At 42.9% G+C, this 16,792-nt stretch overlaps 2 protein-coding genes across 8 annotated transcripts in view; both read left to right on the top strand.

Annotated features, from left to right (window-relative positions):
- Positions 1-1,749: 1,749 nt before the first annotated feature.
- Positions 1,750-12,630, top strand: LOC113029581 (uncharacterized). Of its 2 annotated transcripts, none has more exons than XM_026180542.2 (4): positions 1,750-1,872; positions 3,819-3,906; positions 8,770-9,522; positions 10,822-12,630. In XM_026180542.2, the coding sequence occupies exons 2-4, from the start codon at positions 3,898-3,900 to the stop codon at positions 11,236-11,238; spliced, it is 1,179 nt and encodes a 392-aa protein (XP_026036327.1). In that variant the 5' UTR covers positions 1,750-1,872; positions 3,819-3,897; the 3' UTR covers positions 11,239-12,630. The 2 variants fall into 2 exon arrangements, with proteins under 2 accessions (XP_026036327.1, XP_080162943.1); XM_080306817.1 differs by lacking the exon at positions 1,750-1,872 and adding an exon at positions 1,904-2,533.
- Positions 12,631-14,152: 1,522 nt separating this feature from the next.
- Positions 14,153-16,792, top strand: part of LOC145431194 (uncharacterized) — a 40,149-nt gene continuing 37,509 nt past the window's right edge. The window contains exon 1 of one of the 6 annotated variants that reach the window (XM_080306810.1): positions 14,153-16,318. In XM_080306810.1, the coding sequence (XP_080162936.1) occupies positions 14,464-14,895 (432 nt within the window). In that variant the 5' untranslated portion in view covers positions 14,153-14,463 and the 3' untranslated portion in view covers positions 14,896-16,318. The remainder of the gene's footprint in view (positions 16,319-16,792) is intronic. The other 5 variants (XM_080306808.1, XM_080306807.1, XM_080306805.1 and 2 more) reach the window with 5 other exon arrangements.

Raw genomic sequence — 16,792 nt, 5'->3', positions numbered from 1 at the left:
GTGCAACAGCAGTGTTAATATTTAGTTACATGTCCCTTAGCCATTTTCACTTCAATTAGGCACTTTTGGTAGCCATCCACAAGCTTCTGGTTGAATCTTGGACCACTCCTCTTGACAGAATTGGTGCAGTTCAGTTAAATTTGATGGCTTTCTGACATCAAATTTAACTGCCCTGGGGCGCCTCTGTCAGTGCTCCCCAGGGCAGCTGTGGCTACAATGCAGCTTACCATCACCAGTGTGTGAATGGCTGGATGACTGAATGTAGTGTAAAGCGCTTTGGGGTCCTTGGGGACTAAGTAAAGCGCTATACTAATACAGGCCAGTTACCATTTTACCATTACCATGGACTTGTTTCTTCAGCATTGTCCATGTTTTCAATGGGGTTTAAGTCAGGACTTTGGGAAGGCCATTCGAAAACCCTTATTCTAGCCTGACTTAGCCATTCCTTTACCACTTTTGATGTGTGTTTGGGATCATTATCCTGTTGGAACACGCAACTGTGCCCAAGACCCAACCTTCGAGGTGATGATTTTAGGTTATGTTGAAGAATTTGAAGGTAATCCTCCTCCTTCATTGTCCCATTTACTCTCTGTAAAGCACCAGTTCCATTGGCAGCAAAACAGCCCCACAGCATAATACTCCCACCACCATGCTTGATTGTAGGCATGGTGTTCTTGGGGTTAAAGGCCTCACTTTTTCTCCTCCAAACATATTGCTGGACATTGTGGCCAAAAAGCTCGATTTTTGTTTCGTCTGACCACAGAACTTTCCTCCAGAAGGTCTTATCTTTGTCCATGTGATCAGCAGCAAACTTCAGTCGAGCCTTAAGGTGCCGCTTTTGGAGCGAGGGCTTCCTTCTTGCACGGCAGCCTCTCAGTCCATGGAGATGCAAAACACGTATAACTGTGGACAATAACACCTGTGTTCCAGCAGCTTCTAATTCTTGGCAGATCTGCTTTTTGGTGATTCTCGGTTGACTCTTCACCCTCCTGACCAATTTTCTCTCAGCAGCAGGTGATAGCTTGCGTTTTCTTCCTGATCTTGGCAGTGATGAAACAGTGCCATGCACGTTATACTTACAAACAATTGTTTGCACTGTTGCTCTTGGGACATGCAGCTGCTTTGAAATGGCCCCAAGTGACTTTCCTGACTTGTCCAAATCAATAATTCGCTTTTTCAGATCTATGCTGAGCTCCATAGACTTTCCCATTGTAGCATTTGTGTCTAATGAGTACTATTTAACTGGCCTCAGAGAAGTCAGCAGCTGTGGTTACTCATAATCACTCACAAGAAGTTAAGAGGCCATGCTATGAAGCTCAGTTCACTGACAACTTTCTAAGTCACCAAAATTGCTAATTCATGTTGCTGTATGTCTATTACCCTGACTTTGACCCTGTTAAAATATCATTTTGGAGTAAAAGAAGAAAATCAGAGAAATCACCAAAAGAAGCCACCAAAACGTGTCCACTGAAGGGGAACAGAAATCCAGAGCTTAATAATGCAGAACCTGAAACAAGGATGGTTTTACACGATTTAAAGGAAAACTGGAGAATTGAGCAGAGAGGAAACTGTCATATGATGACACACTGGTTTAAAAAAACATAGTTCAGAACAGAGATGTTAAAAATGGGATTATCGTGGAGTGAATGAAACCACGGGGCGAGTTCTGTTACACTGTCAGAAATATGAGGCTGGAGGAGGGAAACTGACTGAAAACCTCACAGAGGTCAAAGAACGAGTTCAGTTTCTCCACACCAGCAGGTGGCGGTAAAGCACCTATTACTGTTTGACACCCGCCAGAAAACCGGAAGATGAGGGGAAAGGAGACGTCCGGCTGCATCGGCGAGGAGTTTCTCTCGGTTTCATCTGAAGGTAAGCACCGAGCTAACTTTAAGCTCAGTTAATCTTGGGTTTAGCTCCTGAGGAGGTCTTCTGCTGCTCTCCGCGGTGCTCCCGCTGTTGACTGCGGATGATGTCAAACTGATGTGTCGGAGGTCCCGACAAACCGGAAAATAAGGAAACCGGAAAACAAAACTCGGGGAACTTTCCATCTTTAAATGCAGGTTTCTTTATTCCACCCGACAGCCTGCAGGAGTGTCGTTCATGAGAAGGAAAAACGAGAGTTTTGAGTTTAACTGGTGACATTAAAGAAGCTGCCACTGCAGTATGGCTGTCCGCGCAGATGCCTGTTCAGAATCTGATTTGAGGCCCATCAGCGGGAATATGAGGGCTGAACAATTGAAATGCCTGACAAAAACAAAGCCCCGCTGTCCAGCTAGACTTATAACTGCTCCGGGCAGACCTGACTTCTTTATACGGGACAGCAAAGCCCCTCGTCGGCCAAATGGTTTTAGTGGGACAACGGTCGGATGAAAGGATGGAGAAAAAATCCTCCTGGTTAAAAAATAATTATTTAACCGCTGAAAATAAACATCAGCGATGCATTCAGTGCTGTCTTCATTCAGGATTTCAGCACTTGGTAATAACACAGCACAGCTGCTTCTGCTGGTAAAAGAGCAGTGCGTCGTTGCATGTAAGGCTTTTTAAGCTGTTTATTGATGGCTAATAATAATTTTCATTAGTCTGAATGTATTGAACAGTGAAATTTTCATGGGAAGGCGCAGGAACGCCGTGAATGACCACAAATGTAAACTTACTCTGAACACGTTCTTAAAAACTCTGAAAAGCTGTGACACGTTTTAATGTTAAAGAGGACAAGCCTGCTGCCATATGCATTTAGTACATACGTGTTATTCTGTGAGCATTCTTTGGATATATTACACGTATGTGCAGCATGCCTGCAGTTCTCCAAATGTGTTGATCATGAAAACAAATGTAATGACCTATCAGATTATGCAGTCGAGTGAGCCGTAATCTGTGATTAATCCTCTGTGGTACCGTCTCACCTCATGTGTGCCTCCCCGACCTCACAGAGGGCGCGACGACACTAAAAGAATAAAAGACAAACGTGGCGTGGAAGCATTTTTCACTCAGGACTGATGTAGCTGACGCAGAGATGAAACAGGCAAACATTTATTTTTCTGTTTAGATCTGCAAAGTCAGCCATCTCCAATGTAGGCGAACTTAAACAGCTGTTTCTCTGCGTGTGTTTTACAAAAAAATGAAGTATAATTAAATTAATCTGAGTTATGTTTGCACAGAAACAGCTTCAACCAGCTGCTTTTTTACTTTTAGGCATTTCAGAGACTTTTTGACTTGTACTCGAGTACTGCAGTAACATCTGTACTTCAGCTTGAACGAAGAATGTGCGCACTGTTTCCACCTGTGCCGACAGGAACAGAAATATAAGTGATCATTTCCTGCTGTTCTGTTATCAGCTCCCGGCACTTCATGCTTTAGCACTTGAATACAATTTTAACTCAAAACTAAAATCATCCTGGACAAAAGAAGAAAAAACCCTGACGTTAGATTTATTTCACAGTGTTTTTGTAAGTAAAGCAGACACGGAGGTCGCGTCTGCTGTGTGGAGCTGCCTCAGGTTCGTCTGTATGGACTCTGCTCATCTGAGTGCAGATGGCAGAAGGTTGTTTTGACATTTTTTACAGGCACCTGCACAGTCAGCTACACTGTCCTTTAACGTTACAGCAGGAGAAACTCAACAGCAGACCTGCGTATGTTCACTGATTGTAGGCAGATAAATCAGTCAGTGCTGCATAAAATATTAAAAACACGACTCTTTGTCAGATCTTCTGCTGAAGGAGGAGAATTTAAGTCTTTGGATTATTGTGGCTCTAAAGTCACAGGAAAAACTGAAGAAACGAATTATGTTTATTTGTTGTTCTGTTTCTGTGCCCCAGCTGATCAGCAGGAGGAGAAGAGTCTGACGGAGCAGCGGAGGAACGTTTTGGACTTGGCTCAGCCGCTACAGAGGAAACGATGAGCTCGGTGAGGAAAATGTCACCGTTACAGAGTTTGTGCTTCATCAGCTGCTGCTGCTCTTATTATGGTCACAGCTGTTTAGCATTACTGTTAGATGTCATGCTCCAGCTGTTTATTCTGCTCTGCCAACTTTGCTGCTGATCACAGCATGTGAATTTTAACCTTCACATGAAACAAATCTCTGCGAGTGCTTTTTTTTTTTTCCATCGGTGCCATCTCAGCAAACCTGTCACTGACCGATGAGTCTGTGTGTTGTTGTAATTTCTTATTATCAAGTTGTAAAAATGGTACTTTGAGAGGATTTTAACTCATTCACTGCCATTGACGTCTATAGCCGTCAATTGCAGTGAATGAGTCAATGGGTTTAACCCTTTAAGACCTACCATAGAACCAAGTTCGCCAGAGCTTATATTATATTTTTACATGCTGTGGAGCCATTTTTGGGAGCATTTCAAGTTGCTATACATCAATACAACCATTATAGCCCAAACTTTAATAATATGTCTGCATTAAGTGCATAGTAATTACATAAATTGCAAAAAAGTGCAATAAACGACAAAAAAATTGAAAATCGTTTTTGTTTTTTTAACATATATTTGTAGTTAGAGAAATTTAAGAGGCTTATCCCTCAAAACTGTAAATACAAAAAAGTTACACAAACTAGTTTCCCACCACAGGAAATTTATTTTGAGTGTCTTCATAGTTTTATTTTTGAAATACACCAATTTTTATACACTGCAGGAAAAACGAAAATAAATATTATAGTGCAAATTTGCAAAATAACAGCATATGCATCAAAATAAACTATTTCCAGCAGTGCAATATGAGTCTTAAGCATCCCAGAAACGACACAGAAAGTCTTAAAGTCAAACATAACTTTTTAAAACACATAACAAGTAAAACACAAGCTCATAAGGCCCCGATCGTAAAAAACTACATTTCCGCAAAATGACGTCACTTCCGGTTTCGGGCAGGTCATGCGGTCATGTGATAGTTCGCGCTGATGGACGTAGGAAGTGTTACAAACAGCTGATGGATCGGCGAAGCGTGTTTCTGGAATATCATGTTTTTGTTGCTGCAAGTGATTTTTATGCAGTTTTTGCAAAGCTATATGTGGAAGGAAACTGTGACCGAGGACAAGCTGATGGCATCAGATGTAAGTACAACTCCTCCAGTTTCATATTCAAAAAAAATTATTGCGCTAGCTTACTTGGTTGCAGAGCTACCGGGATTTAAAAATAGTTACGCAAAACAGAGCGTGCCCGCTCCGACCGGCTGTAAAGGGTTAACTCATTCACTGCCAATGGCTGGCAGTGAATGAGTTAAGTTGACCTCACTACATGTTGTCCTATATCTGAACACTATCAGCACCTGGTAACAAATGGGGAATAAAACATTTGTGTTAGTGGATCTAACATTGTCAGACTCTCATACGATGTGAGAACCTCATCAAAGTGTTTCTCAGAGGAAACGTGTGACGTTAGCTGGCTCGTTGTCCAGAGACGGGAATATCACACGACCGATCTTTTCCTGTGTGAGGGCCCTGACTTCAGCTCAGGACACGAGACTTTGGGTGAGTGAACAGTGGGAGGAGAACCAGATGATCCAAATGTAAATGTATAAATCATAATACAGTCTGAAAGAACTATTTGTGATCTTTAAATTGAAACTAGAGATGGCACGATACCACTTTTTTATGTCCAATACCAACATCATAAATTTGGATATCTGCCGATACCGATGTGAATCTGATGTAGTGCTGGGGCGGGGCCTGCGGTATCGTGCCCTGCCAACTTAAATATGGTGCTAGGTCCTGCAGCTCTGTGTATCCAGCAACCGTACTGAATAAAGAGATGCTTAAAAGCATGAATGTGTCATCGGGTCTGACGTGGTGTATTTAAAGTGGATTTTATAATCAATTAAACTGTTTTTTAAATATCTTGCTGCATTTTGTATAAGTTCATTCTCAAGTTTAAAAAAAAAAACAATGTGTAACTAACACTTCTCCATACATTGTTTTTTTTTAAATCCTAAATTTAGGTGTTTAGTCAGAAATCTGCAATATTCTAATTCTGTTGGAAAATAACAGGTTAAGTAGGAAGTCTGGGGTCAGTAAATCCTGGTGGACTGACAGTCTCAGCTGTACTAACAGATATTACCAAACTAACATGTTTAAACTACGTTAGAAAACATAAAAACGTGCAGACCTGATAAACTTTCATTACCGTTCTCAGTGTGTTAGCTTAGTGTTAGGCACTGCGGCTGGGCATGATTTGATGTAAATAACATGAAAAATGAGAATCTGTTACAAAGCATACTGTAAAGTGCACTGCAGTGTCCAGACTGAACAGCCAGTGATCTTTACAGCAGAATGGATGATGCGATGTACATTTCTTGCTGTCGGTTGCCATGGATTCTGTGTCCCCCACAGTCAGGCAGTATGTGAGGTCAAAGGCCGCCATCTCTGACTTCTCCAAGTTGCTCCTCGTCGGCGATCTTAGGAAGTGCAGACACATGCTCTGCCTTTTTTTGTGAAACAGTGGTGTTGACAGTCAGAGATGGAAGACAGGGTGCACAGCTCTGATGGTCTGTGTTGTCAGATGTGATGATTCATGTGCTGAGGTGTTTTGTTTTTTTCTGTTCTCAAACTGATCTCCCTGTTGGAGCTCAGTTTGGGGGCAGTTCTTTTTTTCTCCTTGTCTCTCCTCATGTTGTGCATGAGGAAAGACAAGGACCGGCCAGTGCTACCAGCCTGACCCGTCTCCCCAATGTGATGTTTGTGTATTTTATGTATGGTCGGCAAGGTATCGTCTATTTTAATTGCCCCGTGAGGATAAATAACATCTTTTTGACTTTGACTAATCAGGAGACGTCCGTCTGGGGTCATCATTCTGCATCCTCCTAAAATCCAGGATGAGTTCTTGGTTCTTGTGATGTTCAGTTGCAGGTCAATATCTGGATGTCTCTTAGCCCTGTGAAGTGAGACCTACAACGTTTGTGTCATCAGCAAATGAATTGAAGTGTTGCTCTGGCAGGCTCTAACACAGTCATGGGTATGTAAAGAGTAAAGCAGTGGTCTCAGTAAACAGCTTTGAGGGAAACCGGCTGTATAAAAGGATCGGACATTTCCCGTTCCTGCAATACTGTCGGTGCTGTGCTTTTTTGGAAATCGAATTTCCCAGAGGAACCCACCCAAGGGATTAATAAAGTTCTATCTAATCTAATCTAATCTAATCTATTGTTTTGAATGAGGTTAATGGAAATGACGTAGGCATGAGTTTGCGCTGCTACTCCAGAGGGAGAGATAGTACTTCCAGGTCAGCTTGTTGGCGCCTCATCGTGTGAGGTGCATTCCTGTGTTGAGTAAATGACCTTAAATCTGTTTGTTTGCCGCAGCTTGAATTACTTTCTAGTGAGTTGTAGCTGCACATTTTCACATAGTGATTGAAGGCATGTGCTGCCGCCGCCATAGTGTAGTAATTTTATTCAGCCACACGATGGTAAAATGGTAAATGGCCTGTATTTATATAGCGCCTTACTAGTCCCTAAGGACCCCAAAGCGCTTTACATATCCAGTCATCCACCCATTCACACACTGGTGATGGCAGCTACATTGTAGCCACAGCCACCCTGGGGCGCACTGACAGAGGCGAGGCTGCCGGACACTGGCGCCACCGGGCCCTCTGACCACCACCAGTAGGCAACGGGTGAAGTGTCTTGCCCAAGGACACAACGACCGAGACTGTCCAAGCCGGGGCTCGAACCGGCAACCTTCCGATTACAAGGCGAACTCCTAACTCTTGAGCCACGATGGCGCCAAAGTCCTTTTAATGATGGTTCGAGCCAGGGAATGTCTGCTTGTAGTACTACACTACCACTGTGTTTAATATGAGTTCTCTGTGTGTTTGAACCAAGGTGATACTTACGTAATTTAAATGATTATATATTATGCCATGGACATGCACAGATGGATGTGTGGGTCTATCTTAGATATTTTTGAGTTTACATGAGTTGAACCACTGCTGCTGTAATATGTTTGCTCTAATGGCAACTTATTTGTTACTACAGACTACTGGCAACACTGAGCATTAAGCATTATTAATAAACCAGCTCAGGGCTCGCAAAATCGCTAAAGTGGAAGCCTCTTGGCTTCAATCATGCCGATACACCAAAGAAAGAACTTAACCTCAACACCGGTGCTGAGTCGAACAGTTTTTAAGAAAGTCTTTTATCCAGATGCAGATGGGGTGGAGAAGCCCTGGTGGTGCTGCTTGTTTGTAAGGATGTCTGGAGGGTGGTGTTGAAGATGAAGAAGACCCACGTGTAGTTCTCGCTTTGCACCAGATGACTCAGTGTAGTGTGTGCTGTAGCAACAGCATCCTCAGTGGGTCTCTTACCCCAGGATGCATGTTGATGTGGATCGAAGGAGGCCACTTTAATGTGCTGAAGAACCAGTTTGGCCTCAGAGCGACTGGTCAGGGGCTGGCTGCTTTGGCACCGGGATGATGATTTAGAACTTTAAACAGACTGCAATGGTCAGTTGCGACCAGGAAGCTGGTCAGCACAAGATTGCGTGTTCCTGCAGAGTGAGAGTGTGGGCACAGCAGGCTGGCTGGCAGGCTTTTGCCTCCTTGAGGCAAAAACCTTTTAACCAAACTCGTCATTCAAGGTTGTCCAAGCTGTGATGTTGTCAATACAGTGGATATATAAATAAATAGAAACTTTATTGATCCCACTAAGGCAAACTTTTGTGTTATGGCAGCATTATAAAGAGTAAAAGTAGTACTGTGTACAACAAACAACAATCAACAACACAGTCTCTCTATGTTTGTCCTTTCACTGCCTCTGTTTGTATCTCTCTCTCTGCAGGACCAACAGGCACCGAGAAGTCCGCGCCCTCAGGAGGCTGATGAAGCTCACAGGAAGGAGGACGACAAAATATACAGATGCGATGAGTGCGGGAAGCCTTTTACTGCAAAGATTTTCCTAAAAAGACATCAAATCATCCACACCGGGGAGAGTCCGTTCAGGTGTGAGTTTTGTGGGAAGTATTTTTCCAAGGCTGGAAATTTGACAAGACACCGACTCATCCACAGCGGAGTGAAAGCGTTCAGATGCAACTTGTGTGGAAAGTCTTTTACTCAGAAGAGTGACCTAAAAAATCATCAACTCATCCACAGCGGACTTAAAGCATACAGCTGTGATCAGTGCGGGAAGTGTTTTACAAAGAAACAGAGCTTGGAAAATCATAAGCTCCTCCACAGCGGAGTGAAACCGTACAGCTGCGATCAGTGTGGGAGAACCTTTGCTCGCAGGTATACGTTAAAGAGTCATCAACTCACCCACTCTGCGGTTAAGGCGTACAGCTGTGACATGTGTGGAAAAACCTTCAGGCAGATGGGGACCCTAAATAAACACCAACGCATTCACACTGGACATAATGTGTACTGCTGTGACCAGTGTGGGAAACGCTTTGTCACATACTACAACTTACACATTCACAAATTTACCCACACTGAGGAGAGACCTTATAAATGTGACCTGTGTGAAAAGGCTTATAAAGATCCAGATTACCTGAAAGTGCACCAACAGATCCACACCAGAAAGTGCACTTACTGTGAGGTATGTATTTATATTTTCACATTTCTATGCTCGTTAAATTTTGTTAGCATGTTTGCAAATGTTTGGTGGCCGTGGTCGGTGACATAATGTCATGTGGTTGGAATTGGGCCTCGACTGCTGGGTGTTTTTGATTGTCCGTCTCTCCCAGCATGCAGCTGAAACCATGAATGATCCTTTCACAGGTTCTTGAAACATTTCACAACCTTGACTTAAGTTGGGTCTTAAATGTTTTTTGCCCTAGTTCACACTCTACATCTTTAACCAAAAGAAAAAAAGTGTTCAAGTTGAATTTTAGTCAAATAAATAATTTCTGTTTGTTTGGGATGAGGAGGCGACTGCATGGCTGAGAGCAGCCGGCCTGGGTTCAACTCTTCACTTTACCCTAAAGAATAAGGCCAGAAAAATCCCATTCATTTAAACTGGTCTTACCTCTGATTTTGCTCCAGTGTCCTGCGTTATGAAACACTGCGCTGTTTTTAGATCTTGACTTGAGCTGAACTAAACAAATTTTTCGATATAGCAGGAAAGGACATGGGTTGATTTCATTTATAGCTGAAAAACATCAAATCGCTTTAGCAAAAATAAATGTTTAAAAAGTAATTTTGTGCTCTCAATTTTATTTTACAATAGCTGGAAACTGAACTGAGATCTGCTGAAAATCTGTTCCAACAGTTTAATATTGCACTAACCAACAGTATAATGATGTGACCGATAATCAGTCATTGCCTCCTACCTGACCCCCTCAACGTGAGCTGATTTGTTTTGTTCTTTTCGAACACTGACTTTAGAATACTTCAAATTTTCCTTCATAATATGGACATTTTCAGAGTCACAGGTCTCTGAATTGCATACAATCCATGAGCACAAACTTTTGTTCCAAAGTTTTTCCTGATGGAGCAGATCAATCATCCAATGCTGGTTTCTGTTCTTTTGCGTCATAGAAATTAAGTTGGTGCAATTCCGCTGTAACTGTATCTTGTATCCCTTCGTACTGATGCACAAATTTGGCTATAAAAAAATCATGCTGAAGAAGAACTGATTTTAGTCAATCTTTTCTTTCAGACCTGAAAATGTCACTTGGATATCTCCGTATTTATCTGCAGGGTTTTGACACCTTCACTGACACTGCTGCTCTCAAAGTCATTCGCTGTAAAGCCAGTTTGCCATTTTGTAATGTTGACTGAATGTATGCTGCATTACATTCAAGAAAAAAATGATGAATGAGCTTATTTAAACTATGTATTTATAGAGAAATGCATATTGCCATTTAACCAACAGCTGTCACTGTGTCTTTTGCAGAGTGAACCCAGTGGATCCGGTCCTGAACCCTGCCATCACTGCGGAGCTGGGAAAGCGTTTCGATGTGACGTTTGTGGAAATACTTTCAAGAAGAAATCGGGCCTGAAACTGCATCAGCGCAGGCACACTGGACTCAAACTGAGCTACTGCAGAGAGTGTGGGAAAAGCTTCCCCATGCCAAGTGCATTAAAGCGCCATGAACTGATCCACAGTGGGGTTAGGAAGCACCTCTGTGACCAGTGCGGGTCATCCTTCATCACTGCAAGTGACCTGAAGAAGCATGAACGAATCCACACAGGAGAGAAACCATACAAGTGCAGACATTGTGAGAAAAGCTTCACGCACTCGATTAATCGTTACCGTCACGAATGTAAACACGTTGAAGTGAACGACAGCAGCAGTCACAGGTCATTATAAAGTGTGGACATGTATCTCGGGGTCTTGTTCACGAGTGATGGGAGAAGGGAGCGGGAGATCGACAGACGGATCGGTGCGGACGCTGCAGTAATGCGGACGCTGCACCGGTCCGTCGTGGTGAAGAGGGAGCCGAGTGTAAAAGCGAAGCTCTCAATTTACCGGTCGATCTACGTCCCTACCCTCACCTATGGCCACGAGCTGTGGGTAGTGACCAAAAGAACGATATCGCGGATACAAGCGGCGGAAATGAGCTTCCTCCGAAGGGTGGCTGGCCTCTCCCTTAGAGATAGGGTGAGAAGTTCGGCCATTTGGGAGGGGCTCAGAGTAGAGCAGCTGCTGCTCCACATCGAAAGGAGCCAGCTGAGGTGGTTCGGGCATCTGACAAGGGAGGAGGCCCCGGGGCAGACCCAGGACACGCTGGAGAAATTATATCTCTCCGCTGGCCTGGGAACGCCTTGGTGTTCCCCTGGATAAGCTGGAGGAGGTGGCTGGGGAGAGGGAGGTCTGGGCCTCTCTGCTTAGGCTGCTGCCCCCGCGACCCGGCCCCGGATAAACAGAAGATGGATGGATGTTGTTAGTCAGCCATGGCTCAGTACTTGGTGACTTTGTTAAATAATAATGAATCTTTTCTGCAGTTAAACCAGTGCTATAAAAGTCATTTTAGTTGGTGGGACACAAGCAGCCCAGAAAGAAGCACTGAATCGTTTGTGTAAAAACTTGTAAATTGTTCCCTCAAACTTTCCCCCCTTTTTTAGTGTATAAAGGTTTGTGTGCATTTCTTAAACTATCCATATCAGCATCTGACAACATGGCTTCACGGTTCAAAAAACACTGTAAAAGACGCTGCTTGGAATATTGTTTGTGTCTGCAAATGAGATTGGAAGGAGCTTTGTGGAGGTGCCGGCCTGTTACTCATCATTCTGCAGAGATGCCAAAAATGTCCTCTGTTATCAACTGGTGGGGTCGAGGCTCTGTACACGCCGCTGTTTTTAAAAACTGGATTCTCCAGCTGAAGACAAAATCTGAAAGGTTAACCGGTGCTCTTCTTCTTAAAACTGATGGTGATGAAGATGTAGTTGTTGTAACTGTTTGATTTTCAAGACCATGAAAAAAGATTTTTAGATCTTCAGCTGTGTCGTGTCGATTTTTCCTTTCCTGTTTTTATTCTGTTTCTGTTTACTGAATCTATTTCACAACTTTATAAGTTATTTGGCACGAGTTACTTTTTATTTCTGTACAGCACTTTGGTCAACGTTGCTGTTATGATTAAATGTGCTATATAAATACAAATGCTCAACGATAATTTTGTGAAAATCCTGCAAATGCTAAACCGTGTATGAAGTTTATCTTATGAAAACAGTTTGGTGTGAAAATAAAAGCTTTGAGCCACGATGTCGCTTCTTGTATTTCAGACTCTTGACCTAAAATTTCAGAATCAGAATACTTTATTCATCCCTTTTGCTGCAACACAGTAAGAACAATAACAGACTAAAATGGATTAAATAATACAATATAGTACAAAGTCGCAAAATATGACAAACAGCTATAATATAACAATTAGCTCAATTATAAATATCCCTGCTGTGGGGTAAACCATTAGATGAGAGCTGAGGGTGCGAGCGGGCTGAAGCTTTAGTAAGAAAGTAAAGTTTATTTCGGCGATCGTGGCTCAAGAGTTGGGCGTTCGCCTTATAATTGGAAGGTTGTCGGTTCGAGCCCCGGCTTGGACAGTCTCGGTCGTTGTGTCCTTGGGCAAGACACTTCACCCGTTGCCTACTGGTGGTGGTCAGAGGGCCCGGTGGCGCCAGTGTCCGGCAGCCTCGCCTCTGTCAGTGCGCCCCAGGGTGGCTGTGGCTACAATGTAGCTGCCATCACCAGTGTGTGAATGTGTGTGGATGACTGGATATGTAAAGCGCTTTGGGGTCCTTAGGGACTAGTAAAGCGCTATATAAATACAGGCCATTTATTTATTAAGCACTTTTCATAAACAGGCAGTCACAAAGCACTGTACACAATGGTTAAAATAAACAAATATATCAGGAGGTTCATGTTTAACATCTAGCTTCATACAAGCTTTCATCAGGGTGTCACTCATGGCTGGACCATCATAATAAAAGTTTTTAGTTCATTAAAATGCTTTTAAAGCTCCAGTTTTGCTCCTGTAAACTTAAGTTTGTTTTCTTTAACCTTGTAGTTCACTTTTATTGAATGATTGACGCTCTGTTGTCTGTTACTGTCTGTTTGTCCTGATCTTTCACTCAGTATTTTCAGTTTTGTTCTGGACTTGTTTGTTATTTCTATGAAAGTACAGATATGTATGTCCTGTTATTTTCCCGTGTCACTGCGATTCTTGTAATTCTTGTTTTCTGGTTTGTTTGTTTCTTTTGTCCTTCTCCTCCGATCTGTCTCTGTGTGATGTGATTAGTGTCCTCATGTTTGTGTCCCTGTATCTGTCTTGTGTCCAAATCTTTTTTAAGTGATGTTACATCAGTGTGCTCACAGACATTCACCTTTCTCCAGTGGTTCCCAAACGTTTTTTGCTCCTTTGTTTTACAAGAAAAATGTTCTGACTATCTTCAGGTTTTACAGGCTTACATACACACAGTTACTGTCCCTCCATTTACAAAGGCAGAGGCATCACGGTGTAATTATTTTACGTGCTGTTTTTTTTCCTGTGTAATAATGTTCAACATTGCTGTCAATACATTTTTCAAAAAATGCCTCTCTGTGCAAAATGGGTTCAAAAACATAAACAGCTGTGGGATCCTGTTTGTCTGTGATTTAAACAGCCCAGCGCTGCTCCCGACACAGGGAAACTAATTCTGCAGGGAGACCTACCTCGGCACTTGTGCAGGTGAAGCCAAAGGGAAGATTTGCTTCACCATATTTTCTAGTCTTTGGCTTAGAATGAAGTTGGTTTGGAAACATATTCAGCGACGCTTCATCTCCTGCTTTGCGTTTCTGTGGGAGCCCCGTCAAAAACCTGTCAATTATGCTAGCAGTGTCCAAGAGTTCTTTCTTTTTTCTTTTCATGCCGCGCCCTCCCTGCAATGGCTCTGCGCCCCCCCTAGGGGGCAGGCCCCACACTTTGGGAACCTCTGCTGTGCAGTATGAACATTTGTCTTGTAAAACAAAGGGGGGCCTTGCAAAAAAACATTTGGGAACCACTGGTGTACAGGAACATCTGTGCCGAGTAGTCTGGAAGTCCCGAGGTCAAAATGGGAGATGCCCCCAAGGGTGGTGGAGAATGACCGAGCTAAGATCCTGTGGGACTTCCAGATACAGACGGACAAAATGGTGGTGGCTAACCAACCGGACATAGTGGTGGTAGACAAACAGAAGAAGACGGCCGTAGTGATCGATGTAGCGGTTCCGAATGACAGCAATATCAGGAAGAAGGAACACGAGAAGCTGGAGAAATACCAAGGGCTCAGAGAAGAGCTCGAGAGGATGTGGAGGGTGAAGGTAACGGTGGTCCCCGTGGTAATCGGAGCACTAGGTGCGGTGACTCCCAAGCTAGGCGAGTGGCTCCACCAGATCCCGGGAACAACATCGGAGATCTCTGTCCAGAAGAGCGCAGTCCTGGGAACAGCTAAGATACTGCAGGACCCTCAAGCTCCCAGGCCTCTGGTAGAGGACCCGAGCTTGAAGGATTGAGCACCCACAGTGGCGAGTGGGAGATTTATTTTTAATATACGATCTTGATCTTTTAACCCTTACCTAACTTAACATTTGTGTATGGACAAGAAATAACGCCCTGAAATGGGGTTTTATTAACATGAGATGTAAGTTTGACGTAAGGTGCTGCTAAGAGTTATAAAACACTAACAAAAGCCATCCCAGTCCCTTTGAAATCAATGATTAAAGAAGACATTGTGCACTCTAAAAATCCTCCTGGACTGAGACAGCTCTGGACAGCTGGTGTTGACTTTGGTGGCAGCAGGTTTAGAGAGATCAGATTTTTGATAACATTTCCATAAACTGGTTAAAGGAAATTATATTCTAAAAGAATTTGAGGCTATGGAAGTTAAACTGATACGAAGAAAGTGTATTTTACTTCCCCTTCCCAGTAAAGAAAAACAGGTTAATTTTAAAGTCATAAATGAGATTAACCCAACAGATTAACTGAAATTTAACCCACATGCAAACACCTGTGGATTCTCTGAAAATGACATTGAAAGTTTGGATCACTTGTTTTTCTATTGTGAATCAGTGCACTCCTTTTGGACTGACATGTGGAGCTGGCTACAGTCCAGGGGAATTCAGTTACCACATTTGACTGTAGTTAAATTTGGGATGGTTGCTGAGAACCCAAAGTTAGACTTGGTGATTGGGACTGTCTTGTTACTGGGAAAGTTTTATTCACAAATGCAGACATTTCAAGCTAAAACATGTGTAAACAGATGGCTGGATGATTTTAAACTCTCGAGTAAGTCGCTGAAACACATAAATGAAAAGAAAGCCCCTAAACTTATATTTCTATTCAATAAGTTCTATTTATGTTAAAAGGAGGCCTCCTCTCTACCTGAGATGTGGATCATGATTTCCCTTTCTGTTCACACTGTTTGTGTCTATGTTCTCACATTCTGCATCTTTTTCTTTCTTTCTTTTGTTATTTCTCTTGTTGTAATGCTCAACCGTTTATATTTAGATGCATGGATAAATAATAGTGCCTTATATGTTTATATTGTTGTTGACAAAAAAAGTTCATTTTAAAAAAACAGGCTCGGCCTCTTTTTCGAGTCACGTGTCCAAACAGCATCGAATCAAAGCAGATCAGGAAGAAGGGGGCGGAGCAAAGTGTGTGCGCAGGAGAGGAGTCGAGCAGAGAGAGCTGCTTTTTCATGAAACGGGAGTAAAGTAGTGAACTTAGAGGAGAGAAACGAACTAAAGCATCGATCATAAACCACTACCAACGTCCTGATCGATATCTGCATCGATCTGCCCACCCTTGTCTCCTGGATCGTAGCTGAGATCAGCGTGAACCACGTGGGTCTCTGCTCCCTGATCTGTTTCCTGTGTTTGGAAAGAGTTGCAGCTTCATCGCGGAGTTTCTCTCGGTTTGTGGGCTCATCTAAAGGTAAGCACCGAGCTAACTTTACTGTGAGTTCAGTTCATGTTGAGTTTAGCTCCTGAATGAGGTCTTCTGCTGCTCTCCTCGGTGTCTGTTCACAGTTTATTGTGAACACGTTGAGAGAAGAGTGAGAGAGTGTTTGGAGAAAAACACCAGCTAATCATTAGCTCAGCATGCTGGGAGAAGTTGGAGCAGAAAAGTCTTTTCATTGTCCCTGCAGCTGTTTTTCTGCCTGCACCAAACCTCTACAGCAGAGGCATTCAGCTAAATTTTGAGGATGTTCTGTTAGAGAAAATCTTCCCAAGCAGAGGTCCGGGACATCATAATGTCTAACTTGCGTTATGATTGTGATACAGAAGCGGCCTATTTTTTTTAATCAATATCTGAATGTCTGAACAATAGACTATCAAATAAATGAAAATACAAGTTAAAAACATTTTTAAATGATTGTGAACACTGAGACACACAGTAGACCTACAT

The sequence above is a fragment of the Astatotilapia calliptera genome, chromosome 9 (assembly GCF_964374335.1).
Source record: "Astatotilapia calliptera chromosome 9, fAstCal68.1, whole genome shotgun sequence".
Classification (NCBI taxonomy): Eukaryota; Metazoa; Chordata; class Actinopteri; order Cichliformes; family Cichlidae; genus Astatotilapia; species Astatotilapia calliptera.
The sequence above is the reverse complement of the archived record's forward strand: the minus strand, read 5'-3'. Positions and strand labels throughout refer to the sequence as shown.